The sequence below is a fragment of the Biomphalaria glabrata genome, chromosome 1, assembly GCF_947242115.1.
Source record: "Biomphalaria glabrata chromosome 1, xgBioGlab47.1, whole genome shotgun sequence".
NCBI lineage: Eukaryota > Metazoa > Mollusca > Gastropoda > Planorbidae > Biomphalaria > Biomphalaria glabrata.
In genome coordinates, this window is record NC_074711.1 from 44,969,137 (window position 1) to 44,987,579 (window position 18,443).

Sequence of the window (18,443 nt, forward strand, 5' to 3'; positions counted from 1 at the left end):
ATAATTAATTACCAGTAATTAATTGACTAATTGGTTAATCATTTTATTGATTCTTGTTTTGTCAAGTACAAAACTGTGTAAACAATTTCAACTTGATCCGAGGACGGGTGTGGGAGAAATTACGTGTACAAAACATTGTACTAGGCAGACAGGCAGACAGGCAGAGAGATAGATAGACAGACAGACAGAGAGATAGATAGACAGACAGAGAGACAGAGAGATAGATAGACAGCGAGACAGGCAGACAGAGTGAGTTGATATATAAAAACATTTTCCGAAGTGTAAAGGTAAGATTGCAAGAGATGTTCAAATTGATATTAAACAAAAAACTGTCAAGGACGCTGTTTTATAAGATTACTTTTTTTCAGCTAAATAGTACTAATTAATTTGTACCACAAGCAGAAGAGCCTAGACATTTATTGTGCATTGGTCAAAAAGTGAGAATAATAATTATTCTTTTTTTTTTAATATATCCAAACTTTCGCACCCTATACACCGGACCGGAAACTCCATTTATGAAAATCATCCTTAAAGAGAATGATCGTTATAGATTACAGACATTCTACACGTAGCTATATGGTCAATCCAGTCTTACACCAGTGACATCATTAGGTTGATTTAAAAAAATTATTGTATACTATCCAACAGCCTGTGCCGTGCTAACCTCTAACCCTGCGGTGCTAACCACTAACCCTGCGGTGCTAACCTCTAACCCCAATGTCACTCTTTCAGTTCAACTTTCAAACAAAAACAACCAAAAAGGTTTAGCACTAAATCCTTTAGTTGTATGTCTACATATAAAGGGTAGGGAGGGGCTCCTGTCCAGACTTCATGTCAAACCTAACTTGATATTGTATACAAGATATAAACGAGACAGTAAAAACTTGCCAGCACTAAACGCTATCTGTGAGCTTAATGGAACACTAGAGCGTAAAATAGAATTAGAAAGAAAACAAAATTGGATTGGATTATGTTTCAAGATTAGCCTATCTGTCAACTGAGCCAAGCATCTCTTGTATCAACACTATTTGTCGTGAAGAACAAACCATGTGGCTAAAAGATTATATTTGGTCCGTAGAGTAAACATTCAACTCAGTGATGATTAAACTTTTGTATTTGTCTTCCATTGGAACAAAACTTAAACTAGAAAAACAAAATTGTTCAACTACAATCTGTTGATAGTGTCATGAATATAAGGAAAGTAACGATCAAGGCAAAGATGAATGATATCTAAGTGCATGGAATGTGAGACGATCACACAACACACATACATAACTGTTTTGGTTATCAGTTCTTCTTACAATGGCCTACAAGGTTCATTTTTCGCTGTCATCGCCTCTGTTTTCACTGTCCTACTCGGTTCACTGTCATCGCCTCTGTTTTCACTGTCCTACTAGGTTCACTGTCACCGCCTCTGTTTTCACTGTCCTACTCGGTTCACTGTCACCGCCTCTGTTTTCACTGTCCTACTCGGTTCACTGTCACCGCCTCTGTTTTCACTGTCCTACTCGGTTCACTGTCACCGCCTCTGTTTTCACTGTCATCGCCTCTGTTTTCACTGTCCTACTCGGTTCACTGTCATCGCCTCTGTTTTCACTGTCCTACTAGGTTCACTGTCACCGCCTCTGTTTTCACTGTCCTACTCGGTTCACTGTCACCGCCTCTGTTTTCACTGTCCTACTCGGTTCACTGTCACCGCCTCTGTTTTCACTGTCCTACTAGGTTCACTGTCCTACTAGGTTCACTGTCACCGCCTCTGTTTTCACTGTCCTACTCGGTTCACTGTCACCGCCTCTGTTTTCACTGTCCTACTCGGTTCACTGTCACCGCCTCTGTTTTCACTGTCCTACTCGGTTCACTGTCATCGCCTCTGTTTTCACTGTCCTACTAGGTTCACTGTCACCGCCTCTGTTTTCACTGTCCTACTCGGTTCACTGTCACCGCCTCTGTTTTCACTGTCCTACTCGGTTCACTGTCACCGCCTCTGTTTTCACTGTCCTACTAGGTTCACTGTCCTACTAGGTTCACTGTCACCGTCTCTGTTTTCACTGTCCTACTCGGTTCACTGTCACCGCCTCTGTTTTCACTGTCCTACTCGGTTCACTGTCACCGCCTCTGTTTTCACTGTCCTACTCGGTTCACTGTCACCGCCTCTGTTTTCACTGTCCTACTCGGTTCACTGTCACCGCCTGTGTTTTCACTGTCATCGCCTCTGTTTTCACTGTCCTACTCGGTTCACTGTCATCGCCTCTGTTTTCACTGTCCTACTAGGTTCACTGTCACCGCCTCTGTTTTCACTGTCCTACTCGGTTCACTGTCACCGCCTCTGTTTTCACTGTCCTACTCGGTTCACTGTCACCGCCTCTGTTTTCACTGTCCTACTAGGTTCACTGTCCTACTAGGTTCACTGTCACCGTCTCTGTTTTCACTGTCCTACTCGGTTCACTGTCACCGCCTCTGTTTTCACTGTCCTACTAGGTTCACTGTCCTACTAGGTTCACTGTCACCGTCTCTGTTTTCACTGTCCTACTCGGTTCACTGTCACCGCCTCTGTTTTCACTGTCCTACTCGGTTCACTGTCACCGCCTCTGTTTTCACTGTCCTACTCGGTTCACTGTCACCGCCTCTGTTTTCACTGTCCTACTAGGTTCACTGTCACCGTCTCTGTTTTCACTGTCCTACTCGGTTCACTGTCACCGCCTCTGTTTTCACTGTCCTACTAGGTTCACTGTCACCGCCTCTGTTTACACTGTCCTACTAGGTTCACTGTCCTACCCGGTTCACTGTTACCGCCTCTGTTTACACTGTCCTACTAGGTTCACTGTCCTACCCGGTTCACTGTTACCGCCTCTGTTTTCACTGTCCTACTAGGTTCACTGTCATCGCCTCTGTTTTCACTGTCCTACTAGGTTCGCCTTCTCCGCCTCTGTCGCTTCTAAGACCGCTACTAGAAGTTCACAGTCCGTGTCTCTCTTGTGGTTGTCTCAAGAACTGTTGCCCTTCACAAACCTACAGGAATGTTTTCCTTCGCAGGAACGACCTTTCCACCCACAATGTTCTGATGTCAGACACAGAGAACAACATTAATTCTTATCAGAAAACCCTGCGCTCAATGGACTCAACGCTTCTAGTGGTGCCACGTTTCTCCCTCAAAAGCTGCGGTCTGCGGGCTTTTTTTTAGTGAAAGACCAAGGGTTTGGAACTCACTCCCCATTGATCTCAGACAGACAACATTCTACACTACTTTCAAGAAGAACATCAAGACTACCAGTTAAAAACTTGTTTAGATTTAGTTTGTCATTTTAGCTCTCGTGTTTTGTGTTTGTAATGTTATCACAGCACCTTGAGCCTACATTTTGTTTGTTAACAGCGCTTTATAAATACTATTATTATTATTGTTATGTACCGTCCAATCGGCGTGGTTTCCTTCTATAACTCTATGTGGATCGAACCAAGCTCTAGTTCTGTTTCTCAACTGTCTGCCTCGATCGTTCAAACAATCCGTAATGCACGAAAGAATATACTTTCCAAAGCTTAATATAGTTCTCTGTGCAGTGGTGAGCCTGCTGTGTGCACAGGGAGCTATATTGTGTCACCCCCCCCCCCCCCAATCCTTCAACGGCCCACTATTAGCTTTGTTTTTCTGTATATCACTTATCACAATCAGAGTTTTAAGAATACTAGAAGATTATGAAAAAATAATTTCTCCTTTTAATAAACAAATAAATAAATGTACTATAAGCCAAATCTCGTTTTCGATAATAGGCTAATCATTTTTTTTTTTACAAATTAAAACAAAAATACCAAAAAATGATCTAAATTTATTCTTCTGATATAACATTTAGTTCTCTTGCTTAAAAGCCCAAAAGTCTCGTTATAGATTACAGGTTATTCAGTTGGTATTTTTTGTTTTTTTAAGTAAATATTAACTCCAAATGATTCTTTGAAATCCTATTACTTTAGCTGATGATAAAAACAAGGTTACAAAAGACAGTTTGTGTGGAAACACAAACTCAAAATCGGCCCCCGAAGTGGTCCACCCAGGCAGGCTTCAATATTTTCAGAAAGAACATCCGAATGTAATTATATCAAAGACAAATGAGAGATAAGAATGGAGAAAGAAGGTTAACAGATCTTGTGTAGTGCCCCAACGGTTCCGCAGATCAAAGGATAGGTGAAAGTTAATGTAAAGTTAGATGTGAACCTGGCCTAACTAGTTCCCCTTTCAGACCTTCTGGTCTATAGGGCAGATGATGTAAAGTTCATCTGTTTTTGTGGCTTACGGTTAACGAGGGTGTCATGTAGCCAGCACAACGACCAACCGCCTTTACTTTTCCCCAACTAATGTCAGGTACCCATTAGAACTGAGTGGACTCAGAGGCGCCCAAGGATTCCAAAGTTAAAAATCCCAGTCTTCCCCAGGATTCGAAGCCGGGACCCCCGGTTCGGAAGCCAAGCGCTTTACCGCTCAGCCACCGCACCTCCCCCTTGCCTAACTGATGTCTTATAATTGATCTAATTGTTTTCAATAGGCTCAATCACTTATTCAAATCCTTAAATACTATGAATACAAAAATAAAAGTTTACAAAAATGAAGTTTACAAGATTACTATTCATTTTAAATTAGGTTAAACTTATAATGCATACTAATTAGCTTTTTCTCTTTAAAAAAACTGCTTGCAAAACTGATTTTAAAAATTAGATTTTTCACCTTCAGAAAAAAAAAAGTAGCCGTTGCATCAGAACTTTGAATGGTCTAAAATATTGTGATGTCGGATTTTCAATATCTTTTCTAGTTTACGAGATCTAAATAAGAGATCTTTGTAATCTTGTCTTTTTTCAATAAACAGCAAATTTGGCAATTAAAATCCAACGTCTTATTAATTATTATTAATACTATTATTGTTATTTTACAATTTAAAGAAACATTGCACTGATAATTTAAGAGTTACCTTTCTTTAATAGGCATATTATATTGATGTGTAGTTGTGTGTTGTTGTTTTTTTTGCAAATGTCTAAGGCCTCCTTCAGTCGCGAAGATGAATACCTGGGCATTATCTATGGCAGGAACGATGTCGCCCACACAGCAGTTCGCAGCTGATGTATCCAAGGGAACGGCAACTGCCAATACAGTTTGGGAATAGCGGCATAGCAGGCTCTAAAGGATTGTAGCACTGTGTGCTGCAAAGTGCCTAAGAGTCGCCATCTTTTGATTTTTCCTGAGGGTTGACTCCTAAAACCTTTCCCATGTATAGCTGCAAGCAGCGTAGATTTCAATTCAGAGTTTTCCTTTTCCTAGGCGGGTAGCCAGCTAAGGTTGACGAGCCCCTCCTGCCCGGCGCCAGTTACTCGTCTTTGCCCCTTCTCCTGTTAGTGAAAATAATTCCACCGGACTCAATATCTGAGCAACACGTGAAGGCCAGGAGTTGGACTGGTTGTCGGAGGCGCTTCGAGACGTATGCCGTTAGGAAACATTTGAAATAAGTAGTGGAGTGCTTATATCCCTTACCATTTCCGGCAATCACAATCTTTCGGAACCTTTTGTGTTGTTGTTGTTTCGTAATGTCGATAGGAAGTCACTCTGTATCTTTTCTTTTTTTGTAATCAGAGATTGTTGTATGTTTTTTTGGGTGTGCGGGTTTTTTTTTTATTACTACGTTATTATTCTCAAGCATTGAGGTCTAGGTTAGGCTGGTAGGGGAAAAGGGGTAGAGGAAGAGGGTAGAGGAAGAGGTTAGAAGAAGATGGTAGAGGAAGAGGGTAGAGATAGATGGGAAAGGGAGAGGGGAGAGTGAGAGGGTAGAGGAAGATGGTAGAGGAAAGATTACAGGGGCTGGGTTCGGGTCTGATATGACAGCCTAGAGCGTATACCAAACGATGTGTTAAAAGTAAGTAAATGAAAGGATAAAGTGGGCCCATGGCCAGCCCTAACCATTGCGCCATTGCGGGACCTTATGTGAAATGGATTGCGCGGGGCCCAGACTGGGTAGGAATAATGATAATTTCAATATTTAGATTTTGTTTATAGAAAATGCATTCGTTTCTTTGCAATTTAAAAAAGTTGTACGAAAAAATTTTTTTATTAAATGAAAGCTGACCATGCCGTCTTTTTTTATTGCGCGTATGATTCGCACCACAAGATAACAAATTAGTTTTTCAAGAAATTTTTATGAGTTTTCGAGAGATTTTATTAATTTCAGGAGATTTCCTAGACTTTTTCGTGTATATTTTGCAATTTCAGGAGATTTTCAGGATGCCAAGTAAAATCAGGAGGCCGAGGAAACCCTGTTATTATATATTAGTTACAATGGTTTTATTGAATAATTTACACCTAGATATAGCGCGGTGCCTATGAACGTGCGGGGCCCACTGCGATCGCATAGGTTGCAGTGGCCTAAGGCCGGCCCTGAGTGAGCCGTTACCATTGAATATAACTTCAAATACTAGAATTTAAAAGCCATTTGGGAAGAGACGAAATCCGGGCCATTTCATTGGAAATGGGAAAAAAAAAAAGGTGGATTCCTGACAGAAAACTATGTGGGAGAGAGGGAAAAATGTGAAAAAATGAAATTTAACACAAAATTGGGATGTTCCTGTGATTTTATTAGAAGTGGATAAGAAAAAATTATCTACACTGAGAACAAATAAACGGGCGGAGCTGGTGTTGTATGCTAGTTTAATATATAGTTAACTTTATTCAAATGTCAACACTAGTCTGGACTCTTGATTACTGCTAAATATCACGATCTGACCTTTTGTTTTTACATAAGGTCAAAGTTTATTGTCGTGTCGATTTTTGAGTGAAATATAGTTCTTTTTGTTTCTTTTTTTTTAAATTTCTTCTATTGCGCGCCGACTGAGCAGTAATGTTTCAATATCTTCTGTCGCTATTTCTTAGCACGTGACAATAGAAACAATAGATCACGTAGTTTTCAAATCTAATTAAAGGAGATGTGTTGCTTTTTTAACTTAATACCAAATCCTGATACAAATGCGTCTGTTTTGATTGTTTAATTACGTATGCATGGAGCTGTAATGACATTACAGACACAAATAGCCTTCATCTTGAAATATACATTGGGCAGGGCAGGGTAGGGAGGAGAGATGAATCAAAATAAAAAAAATATTTCATGAACCAGATGAACAAGTGACTTGAACACGGAACAAGAATAACATTTAAAAACAACAACTTTATAGTAACTTTATACATCTTATAGAGACATTAGTTTGCACTTAGTAACTAATGAATGTTAGATTTAAAAACAAAATGGAACATTTTATATACAGCCCCATCCCACCATCCCACCCTCCCACCATCCCACCATCCCCCCCATCCCACCATCCCCCCATCCCACCCTCCCACCATCCCCCATCCCACCATCCCCCCATCCCACCATCCCCCCATCCCACCATCCCCCATCCCACCCTCCCACCATCCCCCCATCCCACCATCCCCCCATCCCACCCTCCCACCATCCCACCCTCCCCCAATCCCCCCATCCCCCCATCCCACCCTCCCACCATCCCCCATCCCACCCTACCACCCTCCCACCATCCCCCCATCCCACCATCCCCCCATCCCACCATCCCCCCATCCCACCCTCCCACCCTCCCACCATCCCCCCATCCCACCCTCCCACCATCCCCCATCCCACCATCCCCCCATCCCACCATCCCACCATCCCACCATCCCAGTGGGAGAAAAAACAAATCCTGGTTAATGAAGCGAATGTAATAACTTCTAAACCTTCTATTTTCATTAGCCTTTCGCTGGTGCATTGGTTAGTGTACTGGCTTGAGGAGGCTTGAGCTCTCGAGTTCGAATTTAACTCATACAACTTTTTAAAAATATAACATCCATTTAAAAAACGATCACGGTAACCTTCACACAGATAGCCCTTCTTTCTGACAAGTGATAGGATCATAGCGTATCAAGATAGCTAAAAGCATGACATTGCGCTAAACAAAAACAATAATTACAAGTAAAAATATTCCTAATCGCAGATGTATTGTTGTTGATCCAAACTGATTCATGTCATTAGACTTTATGCACATTTTTTTTTTTTTGTATTTGACTTGATTTAACCATTGGAAAGAAAAATATGGTTAGGAATACATATGACTTGATCGATGACAGGTAAACTTTGTGTACAAATAAAACTTTTTAAAACAAAGAGGAGATCCAGGGAGCAATAACTATTAAAAAGGGGTTGCTTGGGATGGGGGAGAGGCTGATTGAAGGGAAAGAGATAAAGTCGCATATCCTTTAGTCTGCTGACCGTTAGGGCACCACACATGATCTGCTGACGGTCTCTCTCTATATATATATATATATCTGTCTATACCACCCCTCCTTTGATGTTGTTTTTCCATCACTTTCTCTGTCTGCCTCTTCTTCTTTTCATGGGTAGCCTACTGTTCACTGCAGAAAGGTCTTTGCGAGCCCTGAGGACCTCGTGATATGGCACTACAGCTTTAATTTGTGTTTTTTTATATTTTTACATTGGTCAGCAGGACTCAATTTCTGCTGTGATCCTGTCAATAATAATAATAATAAATGTTAATAACAAAGGTTCGATTCATAATAATTGTGTTTTCTTCTGTTTTCCACACCTAACAACACGAGCTGTTTCAGCGACTCTACAGAGAGTAGCCAAGGGGAAAATATATTCGGGTCTGAAATAAATCTTAAATATTTATATTTAGGTAAGGAATGACAAATACAAGAAGTGCACAAATAAATAACAGAACCTTAGATTTTTGATGATGTCAATCTTATAGAAATGTGTAGAAAATAGAACCATTATGTAAGAATCAGTAATTTAATCGACATTCAGGAAAACAAGAGAACTGGGAATCAGGAGACAGCACTAGCTAGAAAGTACATTCAGGAAAACAAGAGAACTGGGAATCAGGAGACAGCACTAGCTAGAAAGTACATTCAGGAAAACAAGAGAACTGGGAATCAGGAGACAGCACTAGCTAGAAAGTACATTCAGGAAAACAAGAGAACTGGGAATCAGGAGACAGCACTAGCTAGAAAGTACATTCAGGAAAACAAGAGAACTGGGAATCAGGAGACAGCACTAGCTAGAAAGTACATTCAGGAAAAAAAGAGAACTGGGAATCAGGAGACAGCACTAGCTAGAAAGTACATTCAGGAAAAAAAGAGAACTGGGAATCAGGAGACAGCACTAGCTAGAAAGTACATTCAGGAAAACAAGAGAACTGGGAATCAGGAGACAGCACTAGCTAGAAAGTACATTCAGGAAAACAAGAGAACTGGGAATCAGGAGACAGCACTAGCTAGAAAGTACATTAGGGAAAACAAGAGAACTGGGAATCAGGAGACAGCACTAGCTAGAAAGTACATTAGGGAAAACAAGAGAACTGGGAATCAGGAGACAGCACTAGCTAGAAAGTACATTAGGGAAAACAAGACATTTCAAATGCAAAAGAAACAAAAATCAACGAAGAATATTTTGGCCCAAGCTTACAGGAAATATTGAGATCTAAAAATTGCTAGAGAAATTCAACAGGATTGAATGAAATGAAGAAAAAAATGACAGCCAAAAAGAAATACGCCCATGTGTAACAAAGAAATACGCCCATGTGTAACAAAGAAGTGGTCTGGTCATGTCAATCAAATCGTGGCTGTAACAGATAGGTTACACATGTCACACTGAACAGGAGTGAAGCGAATTATTCAGACCTAGATGTAGATCTCATTTCTTTGTATCAATTTCACACATCATTGTAAGACTTTTGAAGACGCTTTTTAATTGTTTAGAGTCAACGTTTTTTTTAAACGAAAGAATTGTTGTTTTTTTCTAGATAATAATATCATCTCGAAAAAGGGCGGCTCCACACGCAGCCGATATTTCAATGTGATGGTCATGGAAAATGAGGGGAGGGGGGCGTACCTTGCTCGGGCGTACGTTTTGCTCACTACGCCCCTGGTATAGAGTATGTGTTGCTATTAAAGGTTAATAAATGAATAAAGACTATATGTCCCACGTCTTTCCACAGATCATTCAACCAATTTTTTCTCGAATATTTGCGTGAGACCTGGTCACTTCTTTATGAATAAAACATCAAAATGCCACGCAATAATGTATTCACTTCTTATAGTAAATTTAATTCACTTGCTATATGCGCACGGCCGTCATTTTTTTTTTTAAATCTTGCTATCTGAAGGCTTTCTGTCCTGTTTATTCAAGGAATGTTTATCACGGACCCGTACATTTATCACGATTCTCTGTGTGTGTGACTCAATGAAATTATTAATTGTATATGCCAGCCAATTCTCTAAGTCAATGCTAAATGATCTCTTTGTTTCTGTCATCATTTCCATACTTTCTTTTCCCCAGTGTCCTCACCCATTCAAGACGCCACAGAGAACGACAAAAGGTTGTGCCCTGAAGGCTGGCTGCGCTATGAAAAGTTCTGCGTTGCCAAAGGAATTGGCTCATCTGACAGAGCTGTAGCTATCTATTGCGAACGGTTTGGAGGGATAGGCATTAAAGGGCTCTGTATAATACGTAAGTACAAGGGAAATAATCACTAACTAAATGATATAATGAAAATGATTATTAACGAAATAAAGCAAGGGAGACAAACATTAAAATGATTGTATGAATCTCCATGTGACAAGCTTGAAGTGTTCCTACATGATATTTGAATCGGTTCTTGTTAACACGCCTCTCTTCACTTCACACTTTTATAAATATTGCCATTTATCATTAGACGTAGTCCTTCTATGTGTTTTAATAATAGATAATGTATTTAATGTATTATATTACTTTCATTGAAAGAGAATTTGATTTGGGGGGGGGGGGAAATAGGACTTTCATGGGGGATCCAATGGCATCTAGGGGCACTAATTATACATAACAAAGAAATTAGCATCAAAGTACTCGGTAATAAGTACTCAGCACTATGTACTAATAACTAAGTATTGAGTACTTCGGTTTACGTACTCAGCATTGGGTATTTAAGAAAAAGTACTCATTACTATGTAGTCATAACGAAGTACTTAGCAATAAGTAGTACTCGGCACTAAGTACTCAGCACTGAGTGCTCAACACCAAGTAATCAGCACTTTGCGGTCGTATGACACTTGACGGCGCACAATCCTCATTAAGCTGATCCATCACTAGCCCATTACTCGCCGAACATTTCACAGCCCTTCACTGTTGCAGTCTGACTTCTCAAAACGTGGTAAGCAGCTCTGGACACTGGACACTGTATACCATAACATTAGAACAAAGGAAACACAGAAGAAACACAGTGGTGCGCCAAACAGATGAAGGTTGTCCTGTAAACATTTCTAGTGGACAACAAAAAATCCGCTACAAAACTATGTTTCTAAATGTAAAGCCGTGCAGATCTACCACAGAGGAAGGTGTGCACCCGCTGTGTGGTTTCTATATGTCACGCCGCTGATAAAAAATTCTAGTTTTGATTCAATATTCTTTAACGTGTAGGCCTATTTAGTTCAAACCATATTTAACATTGACCTTTGACCTTTTTTTATTAGGATGAATGCAGGAGTAAGAAGTACATTGTACAAATATTGGAAAATGTCCACAATAAACTCAACAATGTCAAGGACGGTCACCTCAACGTGGCCAACTAAATTTGAGAGGAAATACAAAGTGCCAGCTTCTAATAGAACGCACCTCAATATTTTTAAAAAGATAAATTATATCCTGGTATTGACCTTTTGTTTTTAAATCAGTTTGAAATCAGTTTGAAGTTGCGCCACGAGTGAAAGTCTAAATACTTCCTTCATGTTCCAATCATTTTGTGCTACAAACGGCAGAGCTTAGAACAGTTGATTCTGTAGGACTAAAATGTGCCCAAAAATTAATATAAATTAAAAACAAAAAACACACACACACTTAGCTTTAGTTTGGACACCGCATACACCAAAAAGCGAGCTATTTATAGTATTTCCGCCATGTATGAAAATGTCCAAAGTCACATGACACAATACTGCCTGACTAGATTAGATTTTGTTTTCAGCCAATATGACTCTTCCATGTACCGAGTCCCACTGTCGATGGAAAGATCACGCTGTTAAATTGATCTAGTGTTTGGGAATGATACAGATATTAAATGAAATTGTGTTGTTGATTTTTTTTTTTGCTTCCAATTAGTTAATTGCATTTCTCCCAGAGCAGTCCTATCTCTCAAAACTATCCCCTCAAAACTATGTCCACACTTTTCTCATATTTCAGGCCTGTCATATCACCATCTTCGCAATATCTCTTTTTTTTTTAAAAGTCACTTCTACTGATACCATAAATATCATTCCTCTGTAATAACACCCCCCCCCCCAAGTCCTCTGCTAAATGTCCCAGCTATATGAAGCGCCACCCCCCCCCCTGATATCATATTGCCATTCTATTGTATTTACTTGTAGCCGTGAATGAGTTAATCCCCCAGCAGTCCTTTATACAAGGCATGGATGTGATGGTGCCAATGTAGAGCCCCAACAGCTAGACCTCCATTTACTATCAGATCTTGTTAACGGCTGAATTGGTTTCACCTAAAAGTGCTTAACACGTGACAGGGAAAGGAAGGAAAAGTAGTTGGCTTATTGGGGGGGGGGGGAGGGTTATATAAACAGTGTTAGGAACATACAATGATAAATTTTTGACAGAATAGTTTTATAGGCCAGAGATTGCTTACTAGATCTATTTCCAGTTTGACCAAGTGGCTATTCTTTGGAAAAAAAAATAATAAAGCAATTCTTTTTATTTTCAAACATTTAAAACTGGAGATCACATTTCGTATTCAAAGAGTCACTTCACATAAAATGTATTGAAGAAGTGTCTTCTTTTCTCTGACAGATAAAGTTGTGATGATAACTATAGAAATATATTGTTCAGTCTAGAGATTGAAATAGATGTGTGTCCATTTACCTTATTTATTTGTACTGTCTTCGTTATGTTGTTTATCTGTTCCTCTGTCTGTAAAGTTTTCAAAATCCAAAAGAGGCCCACTAATAGTCTTATCGCTGCATTTGCCTTGACCGCGTCTGCCTAGGACGCCTACCATCTGTTTCCTTGTCACTAGTGCTTTGAAGTCACCAAAAGCTAAGTTAGTCAACAGTGTCCACATTGCTTAGGACTCAAGTCTCCAAAGAATCTTTCTTGAGCATTCGTATCTGCCTTCCTCGCTGTAGAGATTTGACGGCAACTTTTGGTCTTCAGAAAGCACGTTCTCTTAGTTTTTTGTTTTGTTCGTCGTGCATTTAATATGCGCCTATGACGAGGCCATTTATTTTAATTGAAAAAGGAAGTGTATGTTTGTGGCAGCATTCTTTTAATTACACATACAAATATGAATAGACGATTTTGTCGTTTTCTGAATCGAGGGTCTACTTAATAAAAAATCCATAAGCGGATAGGCGGGAGGGAGGAAGTGATACTAGAATTCAACGGCTAAAATTAATTGTGTGGAGGAGAGCGATATAAATAACCAGTGATGGTTCCAATTGAACGTAACAGATTCTACTTGCCAAAAGTATATTTGGGAAGCGATAGAATCCGGGCCGTTTCTTTGGAAACGAATTTTTAAATAAAATTGGGGGGGGGGAGTTTCATTAGAAACGGATTGTTTGTTTTTTGAAAGTGAATTTCTGCCAGAAAACTATAAGCTAGGGTGGAAAGATGCAATGGATGTAAAAATAAATAGGGTTTAGCCCCCTCTCTTCTCTATAAAGCAAAATGAATTAATTACTACTAATTGATGAACTAATTTGTTAATTTTCGGATTGATTGGTGTATCGTTATTGACTATGAATAATTGTGCAACGTTTCAACTTGATCCGAGAATGGGAAAAGGGAGAAAAACGTGTTAAAACGTAAGAAGGGGATTAAATCCATATATACATCCACATCTCTCATTAAGTAGCATTTATTCCCCTTATTTCGATATCAAACACAATAATTAATCACCAATAATTTATTAACTAATTCATGATTTTTTTATTGATGTCATGTCAGGTACAACAAATAAGTGTGCAAAGTTTCCACTTGATCCGAGTATGGGGAATGGGAGAAAAAAAACATGTTCAGACTTATTATCGGAGAGAGTTAGTTGATACAAGCTTTGAAATAAAATATCAAGTCATTGAATTCTACTCATGGTAGATTGACTAATACATAATTTTATTTCACAGGAGCGCAGACAGGGGATTCTACGAGTGACCAGCAGTCAGCTGACACTCTCGGTCATGAGTCAGACATTGACCACCAGCAGAGAACAGACAATCTACTGCTTAACTGGTCACTCCTAGGGGATAAAGCCAGAGGTGACGCTTCTGACGAAGACAACGTGGATGAGGACAATAAAGTGGCACAGTTGACTCAGTCCTTATTGGATCAAGACATGCCGGAGGACACAGGGGCGTGTCCTAGAGGCTGGACCCATTATGGAACTTTATGTGTGTATAAACCTTGGAGCGTGCAGGAAAGATGTCACTCAATGAATGCCATCGAGTTTAACGGGCTCTGCTTAAAACGTAAGTAGACTCAAATATAAAAACATAAACATCCAAAATAATTTTTTTAAAAACAACCAAAGCTCCTATTAACCGTACATGTATCTTTTTGTTTGGATCAGTCATCTCTATATATATAATTCTCTTCTTCCCTCAACAGTTTAAACGAGTAGTAAGGAGTAAAGGAAGAAGGGGGGGGGGGAGAGAACACGTGGTCACACAATAGCCAGGGCAGTTGCAATATCACTCTTTTTTGTTTTTATTTCTACCTCAAGTTAAAAAAAGGGGGGGGGGTAATCTACTCTGTAGTAACTATCAAAGCGACAGAGCACGCTCAAGAGTTTGGACACAATGGAAAGATCACTCTTTTATTTTTTGCAACTCGGACGGAGGGAGTTATCCTAGGTAATTTAAGAGTGAAAAAAAAAAGACAATTTTCGTCTAAATTTTTCAAGAGATTGGTATGAGTTTTCAAAAGATTTTAATAATTTCCGGATATTCCCAGGACTTTTTCGTATATTTTGCAGTTTCAGGCGATTTCCATGACCTCCTGTTAAATCGACAGGAGGCCGCGGGAAATCTGTTATAAGTTATAAAATGATTTAATTTAATAATTTATACACCTAAAATTAGCTCGGGTCCTATAAAAAAGCTGGGCCCACTGCGGTCACATAGGTTGCAGTGGCCTAAGGTTGGCCCTGCAAAATAGCGGCGTATGCTACGCCGCCGGTCGACTAGTGTAATTAAATATGTAATAGATCTAGAATCTAGACTAACAATAAAATAGCATTTAAAAAGATATTTTTAAATTCGAACTTGTGATCTAAAGCCTTCTCTGGCTTCTCAAGCCAACACGGTAACCACTCTGCTAGTGAAGAGTCTATGAACAAGAAAGATTGTAGAGTTATCTCTCTTGTTTCTATTTCATGTGTTCATTAAGCCTGAGAGGTAGACTAATATAAAGATGACAAATTCAGCTTATACTACCACTTGAGTCAAGTACTATTTCATTCCCTTGTTTGATATACCAGACAAAGTAATTTATTACCAATAGATAATTAACTAATTTGGTAATATTTTTTATTGATTCTTGTGTTGTCGGGTAAAAGAAATAATTGTGCGAAATTTCAGCTTAATCCGAGATTGGGTGTGGGAGAAATAACGTGTACAAACTTTTGGCCAGACAGACAGATTGAGTTGATATAAGCTTTATAACTAGGGCAAGATAACTCATATCATAATGCTTTTAAAAGTAAGGCTTCCAGGTTTTTGAGCGGATCAATGACAGCGTAGCCCACGGGTGGTGAATAGGGCGATTTAGTACAACAGGTTGGAAAGTTGTATAGAAATTTAAAATATCATAGCGCCAGAACTTTGCAAGCTTTAAAATATCATTGCACCAGGGCTTATCAAACTTTAAATTACCATTGCACTAAGCCTTGGCAAGCTTTAAAATATGAAATCGGATTTTCAATATCTTTTTTAGTTTTTTGAGATTATAACAAGAAAGATGGATGGACGGACAGACAGACAAAACACATATATCTAATAGCGTCTTTTCCCCTTCTGGGGGCCTCTAAAAAAAACACTACAGAGCTGTACAATCAACCTACATTTCGTATCTTTAGTTTCACTGAACCCGTCATTGACTGTTTTCTTCTAATGTCTAAGCCGACAAGATACGCAAACACACTTTCTGAAAACATGATTGTATGGAACAGCAAAGACGTTATGGGTCCAGACAATAAAGAAACAAAAAAAAACATGCTTTGAGAATTTGTATCTTAGCCCAGGGCAACTTTCTGAATAGCTATCAGATACATCTGGTCCACTAGACAAGGGCTACAACTCCTTGATGGCAGCTAAGCAAAATGTCCTGAAGTTAATTTTCCCTGGATAAAAAGTCCCTTTACACCGAGCTTAAAATGAAATAGAATCAAAGTTTAAAGTGTTTTAAAACGTTTCACTTTATAAAGTAAATAACTGGAAAGAAATTCTTGTTTATTTAAGGTATCAGTAATCTTTGGCTCGCCTGACAAGGGGGATGGTGCTGATCCGACTGCAGGGATGAGTGACAGACTGAAGCTAAAAATACTTCTTGGGGTTTCAAATTATAGAATAGGTCTCTAACATTTTGCATAATATTTATTTATTTAGGTGCTATATATTTGCCCCTTTAGAAATCTTCATAAAAAATACATAATTGATTTCAGAAAAAAAAAACAATTAGCAAGAATTTGCAAAAAAAAAAAGATTATTCTCTGATGCTCCCTCCCCCCTCTCCCTCCCGGGTCACAATATTGAATGAAATGAAATGAAATCTAAAATTAAATTTAAACGATAGTTCTGTCTGAACATACCAATTGTTAACAAATATTTATGTTCATTATTTGTTGTTGTTTTTTTATGCTCATAAACATTTTAAATTACAACAGTAAAAAAAGAAATCAACAAAATCCTACACATGAACCAACAAGTAGATAAATACTGTTGTAAGGCATTGGTTCATATTTGTTCATAACTTATTTAGAGTTCACTCCATCAACGGCTAGCTTGTGTGTGTGTGTTTGTGAGAGTGTGTGTGCGGCTTCTTTTAAAAGCAATTAACAATGTGCTATGCAGAATCATACTTTTCAAGTTCTTTCACTTGGAGCAGAAAATTATGTTTATTTAGTTGACAACAGTGATCTTTCGGTCTAGCGTCCTTGACATTTTCTTTTTGTCTATTTCTTAAAACTTTGTTTCAAAATCTTCTTCTTTTTATTATTTTCTTTTCTTTTTCTTTTGTATCCCCCCCCCCCAAAACATTTTTATATATCGCCTGTTTTATGGCAAGCATTGCAATGCAAAAATCCGAAACCAATCCAACTGTCACGTTTAAAGCTTCAATAAACTAGAAAAGCTATTGAAAATCAAAGTACAACCCGTAGTGTAGCTCGCAAAGGTTTGTTGCAACGGCTACTTTTAGTTATCAGAAAAAGAGATATTTTGTTCTAAAATTAATTAAAATTAATTATTTATATTCCACTCCAGGAAAAACCTATTCTAGGGTATAATAAACGTCTTCGGAAAGAATGAAGGGTCATCAGAATGTAATTAAGATTAGTTATATGTACACACAGGCACACACACACACACATTTATATATAAATACAGTGCTTTTTTTTTTTTTTTAAAATAGATGCCGGTACTCAGTGATGGATTGCCTAACTTTTGATTACTAATCAATTAATAATAAACGTCGTTAAAATGCAAGAAAAGTATCATTTTTCCCCGACATTGAAAAAGGTACAGTACTCCGTACCTGTGCGTACCGTCACTGTTTTATACATAATTAATCATGCAACGCTGTCACAACCTTACTAAGTGGTCAACTCCCAATTCGGCATAGGATTTCCTTGATTGAGACTTGATCTCTATAACTGACTCCTAAAATCTGTCTTGGCCATCATTGTTGAACCATATCTAGTGTTCTTCAATTTCGGCAGATGACTATTCACACCACTTTATTAATGGAGCCCAGCTATTGGTAGAAATTTGTAACCTCTCTTGGCTACGCTCTTGGATTTAAGTGACTGTAGTTTGCATTAGATTTTATATCGAAAAGTTTTATCGTCAACATCATCTGTTGTGGTTGGGGGTAGTGATGGGCAAAAGTTAACCAAAAAGTTAGAAACTTTTAGTTTAACTAAAAAAAATTAGTTAAGGCCATTGTTTAACTAGAAAAAAAAAGTTTAGTTAAAATCGTAGTTTAATTAATTTTTTTAGTTACTAACTAACAAGTTTAATTAAAATTTGTAAAACTTTTCAACATGTGGTCAGGGGTGAAACCCCCTCCCTGTTTTCTGGTCATGTGATATGAATAACTTTGATTATCAAAAAAAAAAAAATGATGCAGTTAACAACTATTTAGACAGTCTGCATTTGAAGA

At 38.6% G+C, this 18,443-nt stretch overlaps 1 protein-coding gene across 1 annotated transcript in view; it reads left to right on the top strand.

Moving 5' to 3' along the window:
• Positions 1 to 18,443, top strand: part of LOC106066570 (uncharacterized) — a 69,660-nt gene that overhangs the window by 37,249 nt on the left and 13,968 nt on the right. Inside the window, exons 3-4 of the mRNA XM_056038890.1 lie at positions 10,371 to 10,541; positions 14,192 to 14,533. Coding sequence (XP_055894865.1) covers positions 10,371 to 10,541; positions 14,192 to 14,533 — 513 coding nt within the window. The remainder of the gene's footprint in view (positions 1 to 10,370; positions 10,542 to 14,191; positions 14,534 to 18,443) is intronic.